The following is a 19,449-nucleotide window of genomic DNA, read 5'->3' as shown; positions in this document are numbered from 1 at the left end:
GGAATTCACAAAATTCTCTTCTTAAAAAACAGAACTGCCTTCCAGTCTCAGGATTTCTTTTCAAAGAGCATTGTAAAGCATTATAAAAATACAAGCTTCTGGTGTGTCTTAGAAGATCAGAGGGAGAAGGAGAGCAAGTCAGGAGCAAGTCTGACATCTCAGTTTCTCCTGGAAGGCAGGTTTGGTTTAGCTCTGTGTACAGTCCCACAGTTATCCCAATCCTGATATGTGATCCTGCTGGCTCCAGCAAGGGTGCCAGACCACAATGTGCCAGGGTGGGCAGAAAATCTGAAGAATGCAGCTGTTATGGACAGAGGGTCAGACAGGGGGAGGAGGGCAGTGGGTGAGCCCCTGCCAGAGGAGTCAGGGAAGGGGCCAGGCTGGTCTCAGTACCTCTGTGCTGACCCATGGAAAGGTCCCTGCCCAGCCTCACCCACAGCCTGTGCTCAGAGCACAGGGCACCTGAACAGCACCAGGCTGCCAGAGCCTGTGGTGAGCCCCAGATCTCATGTTACAGAAATGATAACTTTGGGTTGGGATTTTGCATCCAAGTGGCTTGTTCGGGTGTTGTCTAATAGCTGCTTTGATGGCAAGAATAAGTGTCAGTATTTATATAACACCACAGCTTCCTCTGTCATCTTTTCCTGGCACAAAAGTCATCTATGATAGCTCAAGTAGCAGCAGGAAAATATTGATGGATTATTTCCACCCTACCTGATGGCTTCAAATTCTGCCTCTGCCATGTAGGTGTGAGGTGTGTTGACCAACACCAACACTCCTGAAGAGCCTGGAGGGGCCTGGGCTCAGCAGGACCCAGCAGCTGCTGGTTGTGTGGAGTTCAGCAAACTCTGGGAGTGATTTTCATGCTTATCCCTGAGTTTACCCGAGTGCATGTAGCATCTGTTCACCTTGAAATTGATTTTAAAAGTGCAGCAGGCTCTCACTTAGCTGCTGTCTCTGGAAGGGCTCTCCTTGCAGAGAATGCATGTTGGCTGCTGAGCACAGCTGACCTTTGCTATGGGGATTTGATTCCTGGCTGGTGAGAATTGCGTAGGCAATTTTGGGTGCTAGGATGCATTTTTGTTTTACTGGTAAGTTTCAGGGCAGATTGCTCTGGTCTTTTTCTCAGGCTGCCTGGCATTTCTCAGCTGGAGCAGTAAAGGCATAATACTTGTGAATCTTAGTCTCTGGTGTACTTAAACCCTGCTAAGAAATAATAAGGACTTGTGTGCCTTCTGAGATGGAGCAGGGTTTACAGTGAGATGTGGTTACCTGTATTTTTTCCTTTTAAATTTCAAAGAAATTGTCTACAATATTTTATTATAAAAAAATTGCTGACAGTTCCTGTCCCCAGACTCCCACTGGAGCCTGGAGAAAGTGTGATTGCTTAATTTCTAGATGATTCCCACTGATTATTCCTAGGATTGTGGTGGGGATCGCCTTGAAGCTCCTTCTCAGATCCTCTCCCTGCTTGTTAGCAGATTCCAGCCAGCTGTAGACAAAATACTTTTATCTGCAAGCTGGGTTGTGGGATGGAAACAACGCCAGGCATGTGCAGCGTGGCGGAGGAGTGCCCCGCAGGCACGCACTCCTGCACAGTCAGGTATGTGCTCCTGGGAGCAGCCCCCAGCCTTTCCCTGCCACCCCCAAAGCTGCTGAACAACAGGTGAGGGTTTTATGGCTAAGGACAAAAGCAAGTTTATTTGAATGTGCTCAAGCTGCAGAGAAAAGAAGTAAAAAACTACCACGTGTCTTAATTTCAGAGTGTGTTTTCATGTTGCTCAGGGCCGGCTGCCTGCAAGGCACTGGGACCATGGTAACACCCTTCCCCTATGCCTTGTGTTCCCAAGCAAGTGCCTTGGTCAGGCAGTATCATGTCCTCTGAAAAGCAGCTGGAGCTTGCAGGTATTCCAGCTGTTGGATTTGGCAGCAGGTCAGTCCAGATGCTGTCCTCTCACTTCCTCACTACAGCAGGGCTTCTGGCTGTAAGACTGCTCTCCTGCTGTCTGGACGTGGCTGGGAATTCAAATTCCTTGCTGTGGCTTCCTAGAGGACATCTTGCAGCCCTTTCTGTCACATCTGACACCAAAACATTGGTATTTTTACAAGGTTTGGGTTAAAACAGCCAATTTCCCCATATCATACAGCCCCCTTGCCATACAGACAATGTGTGGGTGGGTTGCCACTGGCTCCCACTGGCTCCTGGCAGATGCTGGCTAGGACAGAGTAAACATGGGCATTAGTGCTGGTACCTTCACCAGTCATCATCTCCCTAACCCCATTTCCATGAGGGCTGTGTGAAGTCTGACCTGTTACCTCTCAGCTGTGTCCTGTCAGAGAACAGATCAGGCTCCAGTCAAAGACCAGTTGGATTTCCTGTTCCTGCCACTTCCATTTGAAGCTGCTCCAGAATTTGGCTGCTCTGATTAAAAATGCAGCTTCTAGCCTAAATTTAGAGATGGCTAGAAATATTTATATGTGCTGCCCTTTAGCCTAAATCAATTCTACCTTCATAATATTTACTTCCCTTATGTATTTATAGGTGACAGGCATATTCCCCATCTTGATTTTATTAGGTTAAACAAGCCAACCTCTTTAGTCTTTCTCATAAAATAAGCTTTCTTTCCTTCCCCTAAGCTTTGCAGCTGTCTTCTGCACCTCCTCCAGCTTGAGTTTATTTTTCTTATGTTTGCATGACCACAGTGTTACAAAACATTCCAGATTAAATTTTACCAGAACCTTTTATAAAAGCATCAAACTTCCTTTTCTCTTCTATAAATATCTTTGTTTGATATATCCTACAATCGTTTGCTTTTCCATGTCTGCTTTGCTTTGGTTTGGACATCTTCCTATCAGCTGAAACATCCAGGTCTGTAGTTTTTGCTGCTTCCAGTTGTTGAGTCCCAGAAGAGGACAAAAGGTGAGGTGCATGATTTGGTGTGGTGGCTGTTGCCACTACAAACATGGCTCTGCACTCATCCCACCAGCCAGGGTATGCTGTCCCCACAAGGACACAATGCCCACAAGGAATTGAGCCCTTGCACAACCTGATTTCCTAAGTGCATGTACCCACATAGAGACACTTAAATAACTTTTATTTAAAGATGGCTCTATAAAGCATGCTGGAAGGAGAGAAACTCCTGGTGTGTACTGCTTCCCAAGGCACATCCCTGCCAGAGCAGGAGATTTGCTGTGTCTTCCTTGAAGGTCATGTAAAGCTGCTGAGCTGGCTTCAGTCCTGAGAGTGTTCACTGGGGGATGGATGTGCATGGGTTTGTAGCCAATGCTACCCCACAGAGCAGATCTGCATGGGTTTGTAGCCAGTGCTGAGGAGCTCAGGTGAGCACAGATGAGCATTCCCAGCTGTGTCTTAGCTCCTCATTCTTTTTTGGTTTGAATTGCATGGTTTCCACAGGGCTTTGTGGGGAAGACAGGTAAAACACACAGCAGAGGCCCTGAGAAGCTGTCTCTGTAAGCAAACACAGCTGGTGGGAAAGTGATTAGAACAGAATTCACTCAGATTAATTGCACAGTGCAGCTATGGAGTGGGTTTGGAGGTTAACAGAGGCTGCATATCCATCTGGGAAAAAGGGAGTCTTGCTTTCACAGAATCACAGAGTTGTTTAGGTTGGAAAATACCTTTTAGATTATCCAGCCCAACCATTAACCCACCACTGCCAAGTCCACCACTAAACTTTCCAAGCAGGAGGCTGAGTTTCCAATGGTTGTTCTATTTGCCATCTGCTGAAGCAGCTTTTATTGAACAGCTTTGCTCTCATCAGATGTCAGGGACCTTGATTTATAAACAGGATCCACAGAGATTGGGTTGCAGGAGTCCTGACATGGGTATCGACTGTCAGGGCTGTGCTGCTCACCTCAGTCCTGCTCCAACCCCAAAGCCAAGGGCTGGATGTTGACAGCCAACCTGCAGTGCCAGGACACAGTTGCTTTCAGGGAAGAAAACCACAAAATACTGAGTTTTGGGGTTTTTTTTCCCTCTTGCACTGATCTTTATTTCAAAGCATTTTAACTGAATGTGAAATTTATTAAAGTGGCATTTCTCAAAGGAAGAAGAGAAGCAAAGAGCACTCCCGAAGGGCTGTGTCATCAAGCTGGGTATCTTAAAAGGCTCTCTCTGTCAAGGCATTTGAGCTTCACCTCCTCCCTGGGGTCCCTGGTTTTCTTGGACTAACTGGGAGGTGCAGCAACAGCCGCTATTTACAGGCGAGCACACGGGGATAAATGGCAGTGCCTGGAACAGGTCCAGGCAAAGGAAGACTTGGGCAGGGTTTTGCTTGGTTGCCACGCTGCAATCTGAGTGATAAGATGAGCTGATAAGATTCCTGCGGGGAGGCTGAGGGGGCTTATCTTTTTCCTGCAGGGAGAGACCGAGTCAGAGAATTTGGCATTTTCAGTGCACGCTTAGTAACAAACTCTGAATTTGGAGGAGTGGAAAATGTGACTCAATCTAATTATAAACTGGCTTTTCAGACGGGCTGGGAAGTTCCTTGTTTTGTCCTGCTCTTACAGGTTGTTGCTTTGAGCATCCAAGGAGACAGAGGAATGTGACAATAATGAGAATCCTGCGAAGGAGCAGACCTGAGGCTGCAAGATCTGGTCTGCCTTTCCTTGCCATGCTCTTGAAAGCCAGCTTTCCAGCAATCTGCTGATGGGAGGAATAAATTGCCAGGGCTGGTTAGCTGTGCGGTGGCAGCACTAAACCCCCAGCACTTGGCATCCCTGCTCTGTGGTATTTTTGCTTCCCTTTGGCCTTTCGCTTATAAAGAGTGGTGCTGAAAGAAGAGCCCGACCAAACTTTTTTTTTAAAGCTGTTTGAGGCTTTTCCTGCCCCGTGCTCGCCCCCTGGCCAAGGGACAGAGCGGGGTGTGGGCAGCCCGCGCTGACCCCAGCCCTGGCGCGGGCGGGCTGCGCCTTCCCGCTCCAACAATAAGGCTAAACAAATCCTTCCAAGCTGCTTGCATGGGCCGATGAAAGGAGGATTTCTTGGGACACTCAATGTTTTGTAGTGACCTCCCAGTGAAACAGCTGTTGTGTTCCCTTGCCCAGGCAGAGTGGGACGCTGAATGGTGTCCTTATAGCCAGCACAGAGGCACAGCTGGAAAAGAAGCCGTCATGGCAGGAGTATGCAAGGGTGGCATGAGCTGGGCGTAGCTGCTCAGCCTGCACCTTTGCAGAGCATTTACTGATGGTAAAGGAGCTGCTCAGACAAAGCCCAGCTCGTGTGGAAGGCAGGCTGAGCCCACATCCACAGAGGAGGGGGGCTGCTTTCTGTGCGTGAGGCTTCACTCGCTCCTTGAATGGCTGGAAAATGCAGATTAGCAGGAGACACGTAAACTTCCCATTCAGCTTGTCATGAGCACATAAAAGCAGAGCAGCTACTTCAAATAGCTTTGCTGCATAGTGCTTCCGAGGCTGAAGTTTGAATTTGAAGATGAGGGCCAGGACCAGTGATGTGGCCTCTGCAAGCCTTATTCCCCCTTAGCTCAGTTTTCTGGGCTGGGTTTGATTTGTTTTCTAAAACAACTGCTTCAGTGCATGGAGACATACAGGAAGGGCTTTGCAGGGCTTTGGCTGGGACCAGAATGTGGGGTTAGCTCAACCATCCTGACCTACCTGTGCACAAAGGAAGCACCAATTACTGGCTGTTCTTGTATAGCTTTTGGTCTCTGAACAGAGGTGGTGAGCTCCTGCTGGCAATGAAGGCTCAGGTCACCGAGGCTGACGTACTTCTGAAAGCCAGTTGAGTCTCTGGGCTGTTTTTAGACTTGCAGGGGCAGAGGCATCTGCATGAGATGTCCTGGAGCAGCTTGTTTTGTCCGTGAGTTCCTGGGCCTTTTTTGCAAGGTACACAGCAGCCCAGAGGAGCAGTGTCTGCTGAGGATACCCAAAAACCTTGGCAGGTAGGGCAGTCCCTTCCACAGGGAAGCATCTGTGTCGCAAGTCCTTCCTGCTCGCTGTGCCAAGCACAACTTTGCTGTCTCCAGCCTGAGCTTTCCCATAGCACAGCACTGCAGCAGCAGTGCCCAGTGAGCAGAAGGCTCTGAGAGGTGCCCATCCTCCCTGCACCACTGTTTTCTGGACCTTATGTTTCTAGGCATGGCCTGTCTGGTGTCCTAGTTTGCAGTTCTGTTGTGTTTGAGAAAGGGAGGTGGTAAGTAAGGTTGGATGCTCCTTCACACGGCCTCTCCTGGATGCACACAGGCCAACCTCCCTGGCAGGGCTGTTCCTTGGAGCCAAAGCTCCACAGATTCATAGAATCACAGGATATTCACAGTTGAAAGGGACCCACAAGGACCATCAAGTCCAAGCCCTGGCCCACCACAGAACAACAGGAAGAATTGCCCTGTGTATGAAAGCTTTGTCCAAACACTTGAACTCTGGCAGGCTCTGGCAGCTGTGGGCTGAGGGCTGTCCAGCCCCTGCCTTGCACCATCACATTCCATTCCAGCCTCTGGGACCTGCCTGGGGCTGTGGTTCCTGGACAGCTTGGTGTGCAGGCACAGTGCAGCCTTTGTGCCAGGTGAGGAGTACACCTGATGGATCCACAGGCAGAGCCTGCCTCCCAAAACAAGGACTCTGTCCTCTGAGCTGGAGCCTGCAGGCCCCATGCCCATCACTTCTCCTGACTCCTGTGCTCATTGCAGTGCCCACAGTTCCAGCAGCACTGGGGTGGATCTGAAGCCAGTGTCCCTCCCCGAGTTTGTGAGGGACAAGGCAATGAGAATCTGCCTGCCCATGGATCTCATTGGGGCTGAGGCTGCCCGTTGCTTCTGCTGCCAACACTGCCCGTGCTGCAGCATTAGCAGGGGGTTTAAAATGAAGCTTGGGCTTAGGCAAACAGCTTAGGCTTGACTCTTTCTCTGCAGTTATATTTGCATTTGAATTGCATTTGAATTTCCATTTTCTTCCCCTGCCTGCTGGTTAATTGCTTGCAGGAGCCTGAGCCTGCAGACTTGGTGTGACACTGGCTGGGTCAGTCAGTTGGGCGCAGCTCAGCTCAGCTCACCTTCTGGAGGGCCCAGCTGGGATATTCCTCATTGCTGGCCATGTGTGTTGGGGTGATGCTGAGGGAGTCTGGCTACAGTAAATTGCCATCAGTAATTACACCCCAGATAAAACTCTGGCACAGGGTCTGTCTCTCAGCAGCTGCTGGACACAGGGAGGGGAAGGGGACAGTGGGAGATCTGGCAGAGCTGCAGGACTGTCCATGCTGACTCTGCCCAAAAGCAGTCCTCTGGGGGTTTTTAGGACTCATTTGAAAGGAGCTGAGTCCCAGCTGCTGCTGCTGCCTGTGTGAAGGTCTGTCAGCACAGACAGGGGAGATCCCACTGGGTACTTCCAGGACTGGGAAGATTTCATAGTAGTGTGCAATAGTGGAGACCTGTGGCAGGATCCTATGGTTCCTGTCTCCTGGCAAAGGGCTCGTTGTCTCCTTTTCAGGGGATTCATCAGGAGAAGGACTAAATACCTGGAGGATTAAAGGGAACTCTTGTAAGTAAGAATGCAGTTTTTGACTGAATTCCCTCGAGGCAGCAGTTTTGCTCACTGCTCCTTTGCTTATCTTTGTCTTGTTGGCTACAGGGCTTTAGGATCCAAGTTTAAAAAAACAAGTCAAACTGAGCTATCTTCTTTCATGAACTGACTGCTCTTGGCTGGCCTAAAAATAACAGGCCATGTCTATCTGAAAGGATTTTGTGAACAAGGTCTTCAAAACCAGCCAGACCACTCACTGTATGTATTTTAAATCACAGTCATGGCTTATTTTTTAATGGTCTTCGATACACTGCTAGGCTTGTGTAATCTTTAGCCAATAAGCATTCATTTACAATTGTCTCAAATAATGGGAAAACAAAGACAGCCTTTTTTTTTAAACTTGGGCAATGGAAGAGTTATTTTGAAACCAGACCCCTCGAGGGAAATGGCAGGGCTTAAGGCTGATACTTATTGCATACATAGAAAAGTGGAAAACTTTTAACATGAAAACTAGAGATCCCAAATCATTAACTATGTGTAGCATTAACAAATACCCTTTGAAGCAATATTTGAAGGAAACATTGCTGGAACAGAGTCCAGGTCTCCCTCCTCACAGTTTGCACCACTGCAAATGCAGCAGTGACATGGACAGGACAGACCCACGCCAAGGCCAGTCAGCATTTGTTTAGGAGCAAGTATTTTTATCCATCATGCTAACAACTTTATTTATCTACTCTAATCTTTCTGGGCTCTTCCTCTGTCACATGAACATGGATGATTTCTGCTATCAGGTCAGTAGCTGTGTTTAAAGCAGTGCAGAGACATCGAATGCTTGTGACTTGTTGCCTTCTCGAAGATTTCCCAGGGGAGGCGCAGGCTTCATAGGAGTAATCCACATAAATTTGATTTTCTTAATCATCTCTTGCAGAGCCTTTAGAAACAGTCCACATCTCCTCACAGGCTGAATACAGCTGAACTAGCTCAGCTCTTTTTAAATCAAGTTTAAGTGGGTTTATAAATGTTTTGCAACTGTCGCATCCCTGCTAGAACAAGTCATCCCAGTCAGTGATTGCTTGGCCTGTTTTTGTTTTTCAGGAGAGCCTAGTTTTTGGTGTGAATCTGTCTGGCTGCAGTTTCCTTTTCTAGCATGGGCCCTACATGTGAACTGTAGGTTAAAAATGGTTTTCCAAGCAGGAAATACTCAGATTGGCCTGTGCCTCCCTCACCATCATATCTGCGTGTGGGGTCAGGCACCTCTCTGAAGTGAGTTTGGCTCAGAAGTAGGAGCAGAGATGTCCGAAGGAAGAATCACCTTGTGGCATGAGTCTGGGTAAAATACTGCTGCTTGTAGGTCTTCTGCTCAAGTCATGGCAGTGCCCAGGGAGGAGGCAGCAGCAGAAAACTCCCGCTCTCAGGAAAGCTCTGTGGAGTGTGTGATCCTGTAATTAAGGGCTTTTGCAGAGTGCACAGAAGGAGAAGATTTGTTCCAAATGTAGCCTAAAATTACACACTCAGAGTGAATTTAACCACTCACTATTAAAGTTTTTATTCTTCTTGATTGTGTAAGCCTCAATAATGCTGTGGCTTTGTCCTGGCTCCCTATGTTTCTGTTCCTTATGTGTGCCCAGCCCAGCCCTCCTCCACAGTGGGCAGGTTAGTGGCTAATTTTGGCACAAGAGGATAAAGAATGGAACTATCCAGCTCCTGCTACTGTAAATGCTTTATTGCACTGAGCATTGTCCTGGCATCTCAGTTTTTAGAGGGTGTGATGAAATGACACTTTTTTAAAGGAAGATGGGGGCAGGTCAGTGCTTCTGGCTGGGCAGGAGCAGACCCTGCCTTTGTTCTCTTTTGGAAGAAGAAATGCCAAGGAAGGACAATTTGTTCCTTTGTTCCTGCAGGAGCAAGGCTTGGCTCCCTGTGCCCAGCTCAGGTGAAGGGCTGCCTTTCCTTTGGGATGTCTGGGCTAAAAGCAGCTCCTGTTCTTGCAGTGGAGGAGGAGTGAATGCAGCCACAGCCCTGCCAAAACGCCCTGTCCTCTGCCAGACACGTGGGTACCCAGCAAGGCCAGGGGAAGGATGCTCACATGTTGGTGCATGGTGGCCTATATTGAGGTACAGGGCCCTTGGGACAGCTTCCTCCAGCTGTTGTAAGCAGGAATCTGAATTCTGTGCTCTGGGATATTGCTGGTGAGGAGTTAACTAAAGCTGTGCTGAGAGCTTTAAACTCTGCTCTATAAGCTGCGCCCAGCATGTGGCTCATGATGTGCTCTCCAGCTTGTCCAGGCTGGCTGAAACCCTCTGCAGCTCTTGCACAAAAGCTTTTTTGTGTTGCTCTTGCCAAAAGACTTTTGGGTCCTGCGTTATTCTGGCAGAGCTGTGCATCCAGACCCTTCAGTGTGCTGAAACCCACAGCGTGGGGGTGAGCCCCACGTGCTGCCTGGATCCTGCCTGCACCCAGGACTCACAGCGTGCCCAGCCCCGCAGCATCAGGCATCCTTCCTTGTCCATCCAGGGGCTTCCCCCAGCAGAACCTGCAGTGTGGCAGTCCAGCCCTGGCTCTGCACCTGCTGCTGGATGCAGGAATGCTCCTGCCAGGCAGGTTTCCTTGCAAAGCTCCTCTCCCAGCTTTGCATTTGGGTAAATTATGAAATATGTATAAGCCTCACAGAACTGCAGAGAACCAAAGCACCCTTTCAGGAAGAGAGCTAGAGCCTGGCTCTCTGTTGGACTGCAGTGAGCCCAGACCCTGGACCAGGCTGCTAAATGTGTCTCCATGAGTCCCAAAGCATCCTGTTTGCTCTGAGTGGCGGGCGGAGATGCCTCGTGGAGTTCTGGAAAGCCCAGCTGGTGCACTTGCCAAACGCCTCCGGGCCTGGGAGGTGATGAAGCTCAGGTTACTCACTCTGGAGTACCTACAGCCCCGGGAAATGTCACAGCCCACCGAGCTGGCAGCCTCACTCCTTCCAGCACACACCGAGCAGCTCTGGCTCCGCTGTGTAGAGCAGACGGTGTCAGCTGGGAGCTGGAGGAGCTTGGGAGTTTGCACTCACCTCAGCTACAACCCAGGGCAGGAGACAGAGTCCCGCGGGCTGGAGGAGGTAGTAAAGGGTGTGCTGGAGTCCTGAGGTGCCTGTGTTCTGAGACAGAGCCTTCCCTTGCAGCAGCAAATTATTACTGAAAGTGAAATCCTTCATTTTTAGCTGGCCTGGGGGTGAAGCCAGGCTGGCATGCTGTCCTGTGTGATGTCCAGCAATTCCTCAGCCCATGTGCCACATCCCTGCCTGCCCACATGGGCCATTACACTGGGTCTGCTCCCTTCCTTTATCCTCAGCTGCTGTTCTTCTTCTGGCAGAGCAGGACAACACCAGGTAGCTCTCAGGATTTCCTGCTGCTTGTTTAGAGCTGGTGTGCTCCAGCCAGGCCAGGGACTCAGAACCATAGTTAGCCAGCTCTGGCCCCTCTGGGTCATCCTGGCTCTGGGGACAGTGGGACAAGCTGAAAATAAGTGGAAAAAAATACATGTTCTGCTGAACTTGATGTGTGTAGGGTGGGCAGGGTGTGATGGGGTGAGGAAAGAAGCAAGATGGCCAAGCTGGGAGAGGAAGGAGTGGGAAGAGGGCAGTTGTTAGATCAGCTCTGCTGAACAGCATAACTTCACCCTCAGCTTTGTCACTGTCCCCATGACGTAAACTCCCCGTCTGCCCTCAGAGAAAATGAACCACTTGTGCTTGGCAGTTGCACAGCAAGTGTTGGAGCACTTGCAGGCCAGTGGGCCTTGTGGGACTTTATGACCTCTTGTGGCTCCTTAAGCCCTTTGGGTCCGGTGCACCCTGCAGAGCTCATCCTTGCCAACATGTGGAGGAGGAGGCAATGGCTGCCGTGCTCTGGCCAGGATGTTCCTTCCCCAGTTGTTACACTTCAGATTTTTTCCTTTAATCCTTGAAATGAAGCGTTACTGCTGATAGAACCTGTCCTCGTGCTGTGCTTTCTAAAAGCCTTTTTGTTTGTTTGTTTGTTTGGTAGATCTCCGAAGCTGGGAAGGATTCCTTGCCTTCTTGGTTGCACTGGAATGCGGAGAGCAGCTCCCTGGAAGGGCTGCCCCTTGACACAGACAAGGGTGTCCATTACATCTCGGTGACCACTCTGCAGCCCTTCCCCAATGGGAGCTATGTCCCACAGACCACGAACGTCTTCTCCGTGGAGGTCCACCAGGAGGACCACAACGAGCCTCAGTCGGTGCGAGCGGCCGTCCAGGACACGAGTGACACAGCGCCCTTCGTGTGTGGCTCAGAAGAGCCAGTCACCATCCTGACTGTCATTTTGGATGCCGACTTAACAAAAATGACGCCAAAGCAGAGGATTGAACTCTTAAACAGAATGAGGAGCTTTTCAGAGGTGGAACTTCACAACATGAAGTTGGTTCCTGTTGTAAATAACAGACTCTTTGACATGTCGGCCTTCATGGCTGGACCAGGAAATGCAAAGAAGGTGGTGGAAAATGGGGCCTTACTCTCGTGGAAACTGGGATGTTCCCTGAGCCAAAACAGCGTCCCCAACATCAGCAAGGTGGAGGCTCCAGCGAAGGAAGGAACCATGTCTGCCCGCCTTGGCTACCCGGTTGTTGGCTGGCACATTGCTAACAAGAAACCTCACCTGCCAAAGAGGATGCGGCGGCAGATCAACGCCACCCCCACGCCTTTGACCGCCATCGGGCCGCCCACCACTGCCGCACAAGAGCCACCCACCAGATTGTCCCCACCCCGACGTCGCCCGCCATCGCCCCTCCCACAGAGACAACGGCACCCCCTGTCCGGGAGCCCATTCCCCTGCCGAGGAAGCCAACGGTCACCATCAGAACCAGAGGCCCCATTGTGCAGACGCCCACGCTGGGGCCAATCCAGCCAACCAGGGTAGCAGAAGGCACGGGCACAGCCACCGTGCCGATTCGCCCCACCATGCCTGGGTACATAGAGCCCACAGCAGTGATCACACCACCCTCAACTACCACCAAGAAGCCAAGAGTCTCCACCCTGAAGCCAGCCACACCGTCCACGACAGATTCCTCCACGGCAATTACACGAAGGCCCACTCGCAGGCCCAAAACGCCCCGTCCAACAAAGCCCCCCAGCACAACCAGGTCGCCCATCTCCAAGCTGACAACGGCCTCTCCGCCGTCCCGCGTGCGCACCACCGCCAGCGGGCTGCCCCGGCCCTGGGAGCCCAACGAGCCACCCAAGCTGACAAACCACATCGACAGGGTGGATGCGTGGGAGGGCACCTACTTCGAGGTTAAGATACCGTCAGATACGTTCTACGACAAGGAGGACACCACCACTGACAAGCTGCAGCTGACCTTGAAGCTGAAGGAGCAGCAGATGATCGAGGAGAATTCATGGGTGCAGTTCAACAGCACCAGCCAGCTCATGTATGGCATGCCAGACCACAACCACATTGGGAAGCACGAGTACTTCATGTATGCCACCGACAAGGGCGGGCTTTTTGCCGTGGATGCCTTTGAAATCCATGTCCACAAACGCCCTCATGGGGACAAGTCTCCGGTGAAGTTCAAGGCCAGGCTGGAAGGGGACCATAATGCAGTGGTGAATGACATCCATAAGAAGATCATGCTGGTGAAGAAGCTGGCTCTGGCATTTGGCGACAGGAACAGCAGCACAATCACAGTGCAGGACATCGCCAAAGGCTCCATCGTAGTGGAGTGGACCAACAACACACTGCCCCTGGAGCCTTGCCCTCGGGAGCAGATCCGGACTTTGAGCAAAAAAATTGCAGATGACTCCGGCAGGCCGAGCCCAGCTTTCTCCAATGTCCTGCAGCCTGAGTTCAAGCCTCTGAATGTGTCTGTGGTTGGTTCCGGCAGCTGCAGGCACATCCAGTTTGTCCCCGTGACCAAGGACGGCAGGGTGATCTCAGAGGCCACGCCAACGGTGGCAGCAGGCAAAGACCCCGAGAAGAGCAGCGAGGACGATGTGTACCTGCACACCGTCATCCCTGCCGTGGTGGTGGCCGCCATCCTCCTCGTGGCCGGCATCATTGCCATGATCTGCTACCGCAAGAAGAGGAAAGGCAAGCTGACCATCGAAGACCAGGCCACCTTCATAAAGAAAGGCGTGCCCATCATCTTCGCCGACGAGCTGGACGACTCCAAGCCCCCACCGTCCTCCAGCATGCCCCTCATCCTCCAGGAGGAGAAAGCCCCACTGCCCCCTCCAGAGTACCCCAACCAGAGCATGCCGGAGACCACGCCGCTGAACCAGGACACCATCGGGGAGTACACTCCGCTGCGGGACGAGGACCCCAACGCGCCGCCCTACCAGCCTCCCCCCCCCTTCACTGCACCCATGGAGGGGAAAGGCTCCCGCCCGAAGAACATGACCCCGTACAGGTCCCCACCGCCCTACGTGCCCCCTTAACAAACAGGAGGCTCTCGGGGGAGAAGGGGCCTCCAGCTCCACACCGGTGCTGTCTGTGGGCCGGCAGCCCCCTCGCCAGCCGGGAACACGAAAGCCCAGCCCGCTCCCCAGCAGGCTCTCCCCGGCTGCGCCCGCCGCACCGCAGCGCTCGCGGGACTCGGGGGGACACTTGTTTTATTTTTGCCTAACAAGCTTTGGTTTTATTTTATTCATAGAAAAAAATTCTCGGCTCAAAGACGCCTTCCCGGCGGCTGGGCTTCGGCCGGGGCCGGGCGGTGGGCAGGGAGGGGGGTCGGGACGGGTCGGGCCGGGTCGGGAGGAGCAGGCAGCACTGGGGTAGCACTCTGGGTCTCCGCTGTTTGCCTTTAACACTAACTGTACTGTTTTTTCTATTCACGTGTGTCTAGCTACAGGACGTAACATGAAAGGTAGCCTAAAAATAATTAAATTCAAGGGACTTTCTGAAGTCGATGGTTTAAGTTTTTACATTTAATCTGCTGTTTACCTAAACTGGGATGTGTAGTTTTTGGGGAGGGGAAGGGCAGTGCTGTGCTGCAGGCGAGCTCCACGGGCTGGTCAGGGGGCCAGCCAGCCCCTCCTCCTCCTCTTGTGGTGGATCAGCTTCTTGGTTTGGGGTTTGATTCTTTTATCATTTTTATTTTATTTTTAATCAAAGAAATCCTATCTTTCTCACGCATCATAAAATAATCATGAGTTGGGTCAGCCTGGCCTGGGGTGCCCATGGCTGAGCAGGGGGTGCATCGCTGTGCCACGGAATGCTCACGGAAGGATGAGCTGAGCCCTGTGCCACGACCAACTTCTCTGCTTCCCAGCGAGCACCAGGGTTGGGGAGGGCGATCTGAAGCAAAACCCCCTCCCCATGGGGTGTTTTGATGAGAGTAGGGTGTGTTCTCTGTCCCGGCTGCTCCTTGGGACTGTGCAGGAATGGCCTCGCTGGCCTCACACTGGCACTCCAGCCTGGACACTGTTGGAAAAGCTAAAAAAGTTAAAAAAAAAATAATAAAAATAAAAAGAAAAGAAAAAAAGAGCGCCAGGAATAGTTAATAGTTAAAAAAAAATCGGTGAACTCTCAAATCTAATTTTTTACTAAATTTTTGATACAGACTCCGATTGTTTTATTAAAAAAAAAAGACTTAAAAACCGGTGTGCGGCTGCCAGCAGTTTGTACGGGCTCAGCCCCCTCGGGCCGGCCCCGGGGGACCCGCCACGGTACCGGTACCGTCCCCATCCCCTCTGCTCCGAGCCCCGGCATCCCCAGCCGGGATTTGCCCGTGTGCGCCCCGGGTGGAGGGCTGACCCCGCACACCGGGGCCGGACCCGCCGCTTCACTCCGGGACGGCGCCGCCCGGGTACCGGGGTGGCCCCGGGAGGGCAGCGGGGGGGGGCATGCTTAACCCCCAGCTCCGGTCTCGGCGCCGCGGGGCCGAGAGAAAAATAAACCCGCCCGGGGATGCCGGTGCCGGTCTGGGGAGGCGCTGGGGTGGCCCCGGTGCGGGGGATGCCCGGAGCCAGCGCGGCCCGGCCCCCGTTCCCGCCCCCGTTCCCGCTCTCCCGTTCCCTTCGCGGCGGGGCCGCCCCGGGGCGGTGGCGGGGCGGCGGCGCCCCCTGGCGGCGGCCGCGGGCGGTGACGCCATCGCCCGGCCGGCCCCGCCCCGGAGCGGCGGCCGCGCGGCGCCGCCATGTCGGGAGCGGCGGGGCCGGGTCCGCCCGCCGGGCCGGGCCGCTCCCCGCTGCCCTGCGCCCCCCGCCCCGCCGCCCCCCTCCAGCTAGCCGGGGGGGCCGAGCCCGCACGGCCCGGCGTCGCCGTCATCGACCTCCGCTTCCCCCGCGGCGCTGCCGCCGATGTGAGTGTGGCCGCGCCCGCCGCGGTACCGGCGAGGGGGTACCGGGGTGGTCCCGTGGAGTCACGGGGGGATGCCGGGGGCGGTACCGACGGGGGTTGTGCTGGGGTGGTCCCGGAGGTAGTCAGGGGCCGTGCCGGGGACGGCGCAGGGCCGGGTGCGGTGTCGGTCCCGGGGCAGGACGGGGGATGCCGGGGGCAGCGGCGGGGCGGGGCGGGTGGGGATGCCGGTGTCGGCACGGGGAGAAGCCGGGGGCGGTTCCAGGGCAGAAGGGATGCCGTGGGCGGTATGGGGAAGACGTGAGGCGCGGTCCTGGGGCGGAGGGGATGCCGGTAACGGGTGGATGCCGGTGCTGGGGTACCTCCCTTAGCGATGCTGGGCGGGATCCTGGGGATGCAGTGCCCGTCCTAGCAGAGTGGGGGATGCCCGTGCCGGTCCCGATACGGGGCTGTGCTGGTGCGGGTACGGGGGCATGCCGATCCCGCTGTGGGAGGGGGATTGCCGGTGCCCGTCCCAGTACTGGGGGGAGGATGCTGGGGTCGGTATCGGGGGGGGGTGCCGGTGCAGGTATGAGGGATGCCGTTGTGGGGCTGAGGTCGCCCGTCCCACAGGTGCAGGAGATCGTGTTCAGGAACTTCTACACGGCGTTCCTGAGCGTGCGGGTGCAGCGGCCCGGCCCCGGCGGCTCCCGGCGCTGGATGACCTGCCTGCGGGACCTGTGCCTGATGCCTTGCCCGCACACCGAGGAGGGCTCCCAGGACTACTTCTGCCTCCACCGGCACCAGGTCAGCATGTCCGGATGGGCCCATGGCATCACCCCCAGCTCTGGGGCTCACCCCTCTTTGCCCACACCCCAGGATGGAGGATGGCTCCTGCTCCAGGGGTCTGGCGCCCTTGTCCCACTGAGCCCCATGGCTGCCAGAGTCCCTGTGCCCTGCTCAGCCCAGCCAGCCCTCACAGGATGATGCTTCCCTTGGGCTTCTTCCATCTGGGGTGGGTTGGGGGTTTTGGGAGGATACCCCAAAAGCTGCCCCCAGTCAGTGCCAGCCCCTGTGGTTACACTCCCTGGCCCTTGCCCTGCAGATGCTGTGTGACGTGGACCAGGTGACAGCAATGCGGTTCATCCTGCGACAGCCCTCCCCAGTCTGGCTCCACTTTACCATCGAGGACCTGCAGATTTTCCCCCCTGGACAGAAGGTGAGCACGTGCCAGAGCTGCCCCACTGCCAGGCATGGGCAGGGGGCCTGGACAAGCCACTGTCCTGCTCTGCATTTCACCCTACAGCTCTGGGGAGCACACACAGGGATGTGGCTCCAAGTCCTTGTCCTTTGCTGGGGCACTTGGGATCCACTTGTGCTCAAGTGGTGCTGGGAAGGGACTGCTCCGACAGCCACTCAAAACTCAGAATTCCCTACAAAATTCTCTTCAAGGATAGAAAAGTGATACTTCAAAGCAGTATCAGTAGGAGTAGGCTCTAAGCCTCAGCACGCTGCCTGGTGTAAAGGATGGAGATAGGGTTGGGAACACCCTGTGTGACCCTCTGGATCTGTTTCAGAGTCCTCAGAAGGATTTTCCCTCCTGGCTCTCCCAGCTGACCCCTCCGGAGCAGCCAGCCAGCCTGCACGGGGTGAGTAATCACTACTGAGGTACTGGGGGAAGGAGGGACTCCTGTGGGGTGACAGCCATGAGCATCCATCAGGAGGCTGCCAGGCCCAAGCCTGCCTTGTTGGCTCCAGGCTTTCACCAGGAATAGCTGTGGAGCCCTGAAATAACCCGCCTTGTGCTAGAAGTAGTTTGCAGTACTAAGAAGAAAAATATCTCTGTGGGGATGTGCTATTTGAGGTGACACTTGAGTCTATTTGCCCTCTAGTCTGGGGATAGGAACGTCACCAAGGGAGAGGTGGGTGCACAGTGCCCCTCAGCCGACGGGTGGGATGCAATGGGATGGGACAGGAACAAGAACATCCCCGTGGGAGCAGTGGGTGCACAGCATGGTGCAGTGGCAGGTGGGATGTGTGGGAACAGGGACAAGGACATCACTGTGGAAGCAGTGGGTGCAGAGCATCGCTCAGGATGGGTGGGATGTGTGGGGACAGGGCTGGTTCCCAGTACTGTGCAGAGGGTGTGCTCTGGGGAACACGTTGCCCAGCCAGGACAGCACGTGGGCAGAGGGGCATCACAGCCACGGCACGTGTTTACAGATTGCCAGCCACATCTGCCTGGCAGATGGTGGACTTTGGTGGCAAAGTCCAGGCAGAGCAGGGCCAGGATGGGAGCTGGCTCGCCCATGGGAACCTGCTGAATCAACTGGAGGTGCTGCCTGCAGGAGGGTGGCACACAGCCCACACCTGCTGGGGCAGTTCTACTACTGGGCTTCCATGCTATGGTGCTCACACTGCACCAGCAGTGAGCCTGCTGTTCCCAGCTGTTCCTTGCCCAGCTGTGTGACAGTTTGGGGGGGCACCCCAGTCCCTTGCTGATTGCTTGGATCACGTTCCCCTTGGCAAGGAGTATCTGGGGCAGATGCCAGAGGTTGCCGAGATTGGCTCTTCCCAACATCACCACGAGGCACCCCTCAGCCCAGTGTGACAGAGCTGTGCCCCCATGGGAGTTGTGCCCCAGCCAGGAGAGCTGCTGCTGAGCCCATACATCCCACCTGGCTAAAGGTCCCTGGGGTGAGCCAGCCTGTGTGCCCAGGATTCTGCACCCAAGCCCAGGGAGCGTTGCATAGTGAGGCTGTTGGGAAACTCTGACTGCGTGATTAGGTTTTTAATGATTAGCCAGCAATCAGCTTTCTGTCCTCATCCTGGCCACCTGCCAGCAGAGGTGGGCTGTGTTGGCACTGCAGCACCCAGAGATCAGGGTCACTCACCCATGTCCCCAGTGGTTTGTTTTCCTAGAGAGGGGCCCTGCTCACCTCATGTTGGGAAACCACCAGCAGGTCAGGAATGTGGGCACCATCACGTGCCTGGCTCCCTGGGAGGCAAAGCCATACAGCCACACCACTGCCCAAACCTGGGATCATCCAGCACATCCGGGCCATCCCTGCTCCACAGCATTGTGCCCACTTCTTTCCAGGAGCTCCCTGATCCAGAGAAGGTGTCGTCAGAGGTCCAGCAAATGTGGGTGCTGACAGAGGTGATCCGGGCTCGCCAGGCAGCTGCCCGCATCGGGCGCTTCGACGTGAGTCCCACCGCCCTGCTGACAGGGACCCTGGCCTTGCCACATGGCTCAGGAGCCCTCCCAGAGGGGCTGGAGCATCCCAGCAGTGCTGTGCAGACTCTGACAGTTGCTCTCTTTCTCAGGTGGATGGCTGCTACGATGTCAACCTGCTTTCCTACACCTGAGCCTGCTGGTGCTGGTGCCAGCTGGGGAGAAGTGCCCCTTCCATTCTCCCGGGGCCTGAGTGGACTCCTGCATTCCCGCCTCGGCCACTGACCCCGCGGGGCTCCCAAGCCCTCCCTGTGTCCCTTCCCTGACTCCCTCTGCTCTGCCCAGCAGCGAGGGACAGCGCTGCCACTCCAGAGACCCCTGGGAGCCTCTCCTGTCCCGTGGGCAGAGCCCGGACACTGCAAGGGGGTGCGGGGGGACCGAGGGGTGCGGGGGTGCTGGAGGGGTCACCACTAAAAGCTGCTACGTTGGCCCTGCCTGTGCCCGCCT

The 19,449-nt window shown here is 54.5% G+C and overlaps 2 protein-coding genes across 2 annotated transcripts in view; both read left to right on the top strand.

Moving 5' to 3' along the window:
* Window positions 1–14,393, top strand: part of DAG1 (dystroglycan 1) — a 49,408-nt gene extending 35,015 nt beyond the window's left edge. The window contains 2 exon segments of the mRNA XM_054516063.1: window positions 11,520–12,243; window positions 12,246–14,393. Coding sequence (XP_054372038.1) covers window positions 11,520–12,243; window positions 12,246–13,927 — 2,406 coding nt within the window. The 3' untranslated portion in view covers window positions 13,928–14,393.
* A 1,233-nt stretch (window positions 14,394–15,626) lies between these two features.
* NICN1 (nicolin 1, tubulin polyglutamylase complex subunit) lies at window positions 15,627–19,388 on the top strand. Its single transcript, XM_036391187.2, has 6 exons — window positions 15,627–15,792; window positions 16,401–16,574; window positions 16,873–16,986; window positions 17,345–17,416; window positions 18,868–18,972; window positions 19,095–19,388. The coding sequence occupies exons 1-6, from the start codon at window positions 15,628–15,630 to the stop codon at window positions 19,134–19,136; spliced, it is 672 nt and encodes a 223-aa protein (XP_036247080.1). The 5' UTR covers window position 15,627; the 3' UTR covers window positions 19,137–19,388.
* Window positions 19,389–19,449: the final 61 nt, after the last annotated feature.

Source organism: Molothrus ater, chromosome 11, assembly GCF_012460135.2.
Source record: "Molothrus ater isolate BHLD 08-10-18 breed brown headed cowbird chromosome 11, BPBGC_Mater_1.1, whole genome shotgun sequence".
NCBI classification, from domain to species: domain Eukaryota; kingdom Metazoa; phylum Chordata; class Aves; order Passeriformes; family Icteridae; genus Molothrus; species Molothrus ater.
This window is presented reverse-complemented; position numbering and strand designations above follow the sequence as displayed.

Bases quoted from the DNA above. Each gene is read 5' to 3' on its own strand.
- NICN1 (XM_036391187.2), top strand. From the start codon at position 15,628: ATGTCGGGAGCGGCGGGGCCGGGTCCGCCCGCCGGGCCGGGCCGCTCC. The intron at 15,793-16,400 runs GTGAGTGTGGCC...CCCGTCCCACAG, and splicing joins CCCGCGGCGCTGCCGCCGAT to GTGCAGGAGATCGTGTTCAG. The intron at 18,973-19,094 runs GTGAGTCCCACC...TCTCTTTCTCAG, and splicing joins CCCGCATCGGGCGCTTCGAC to GTGGATGGCTGCTACGATGT.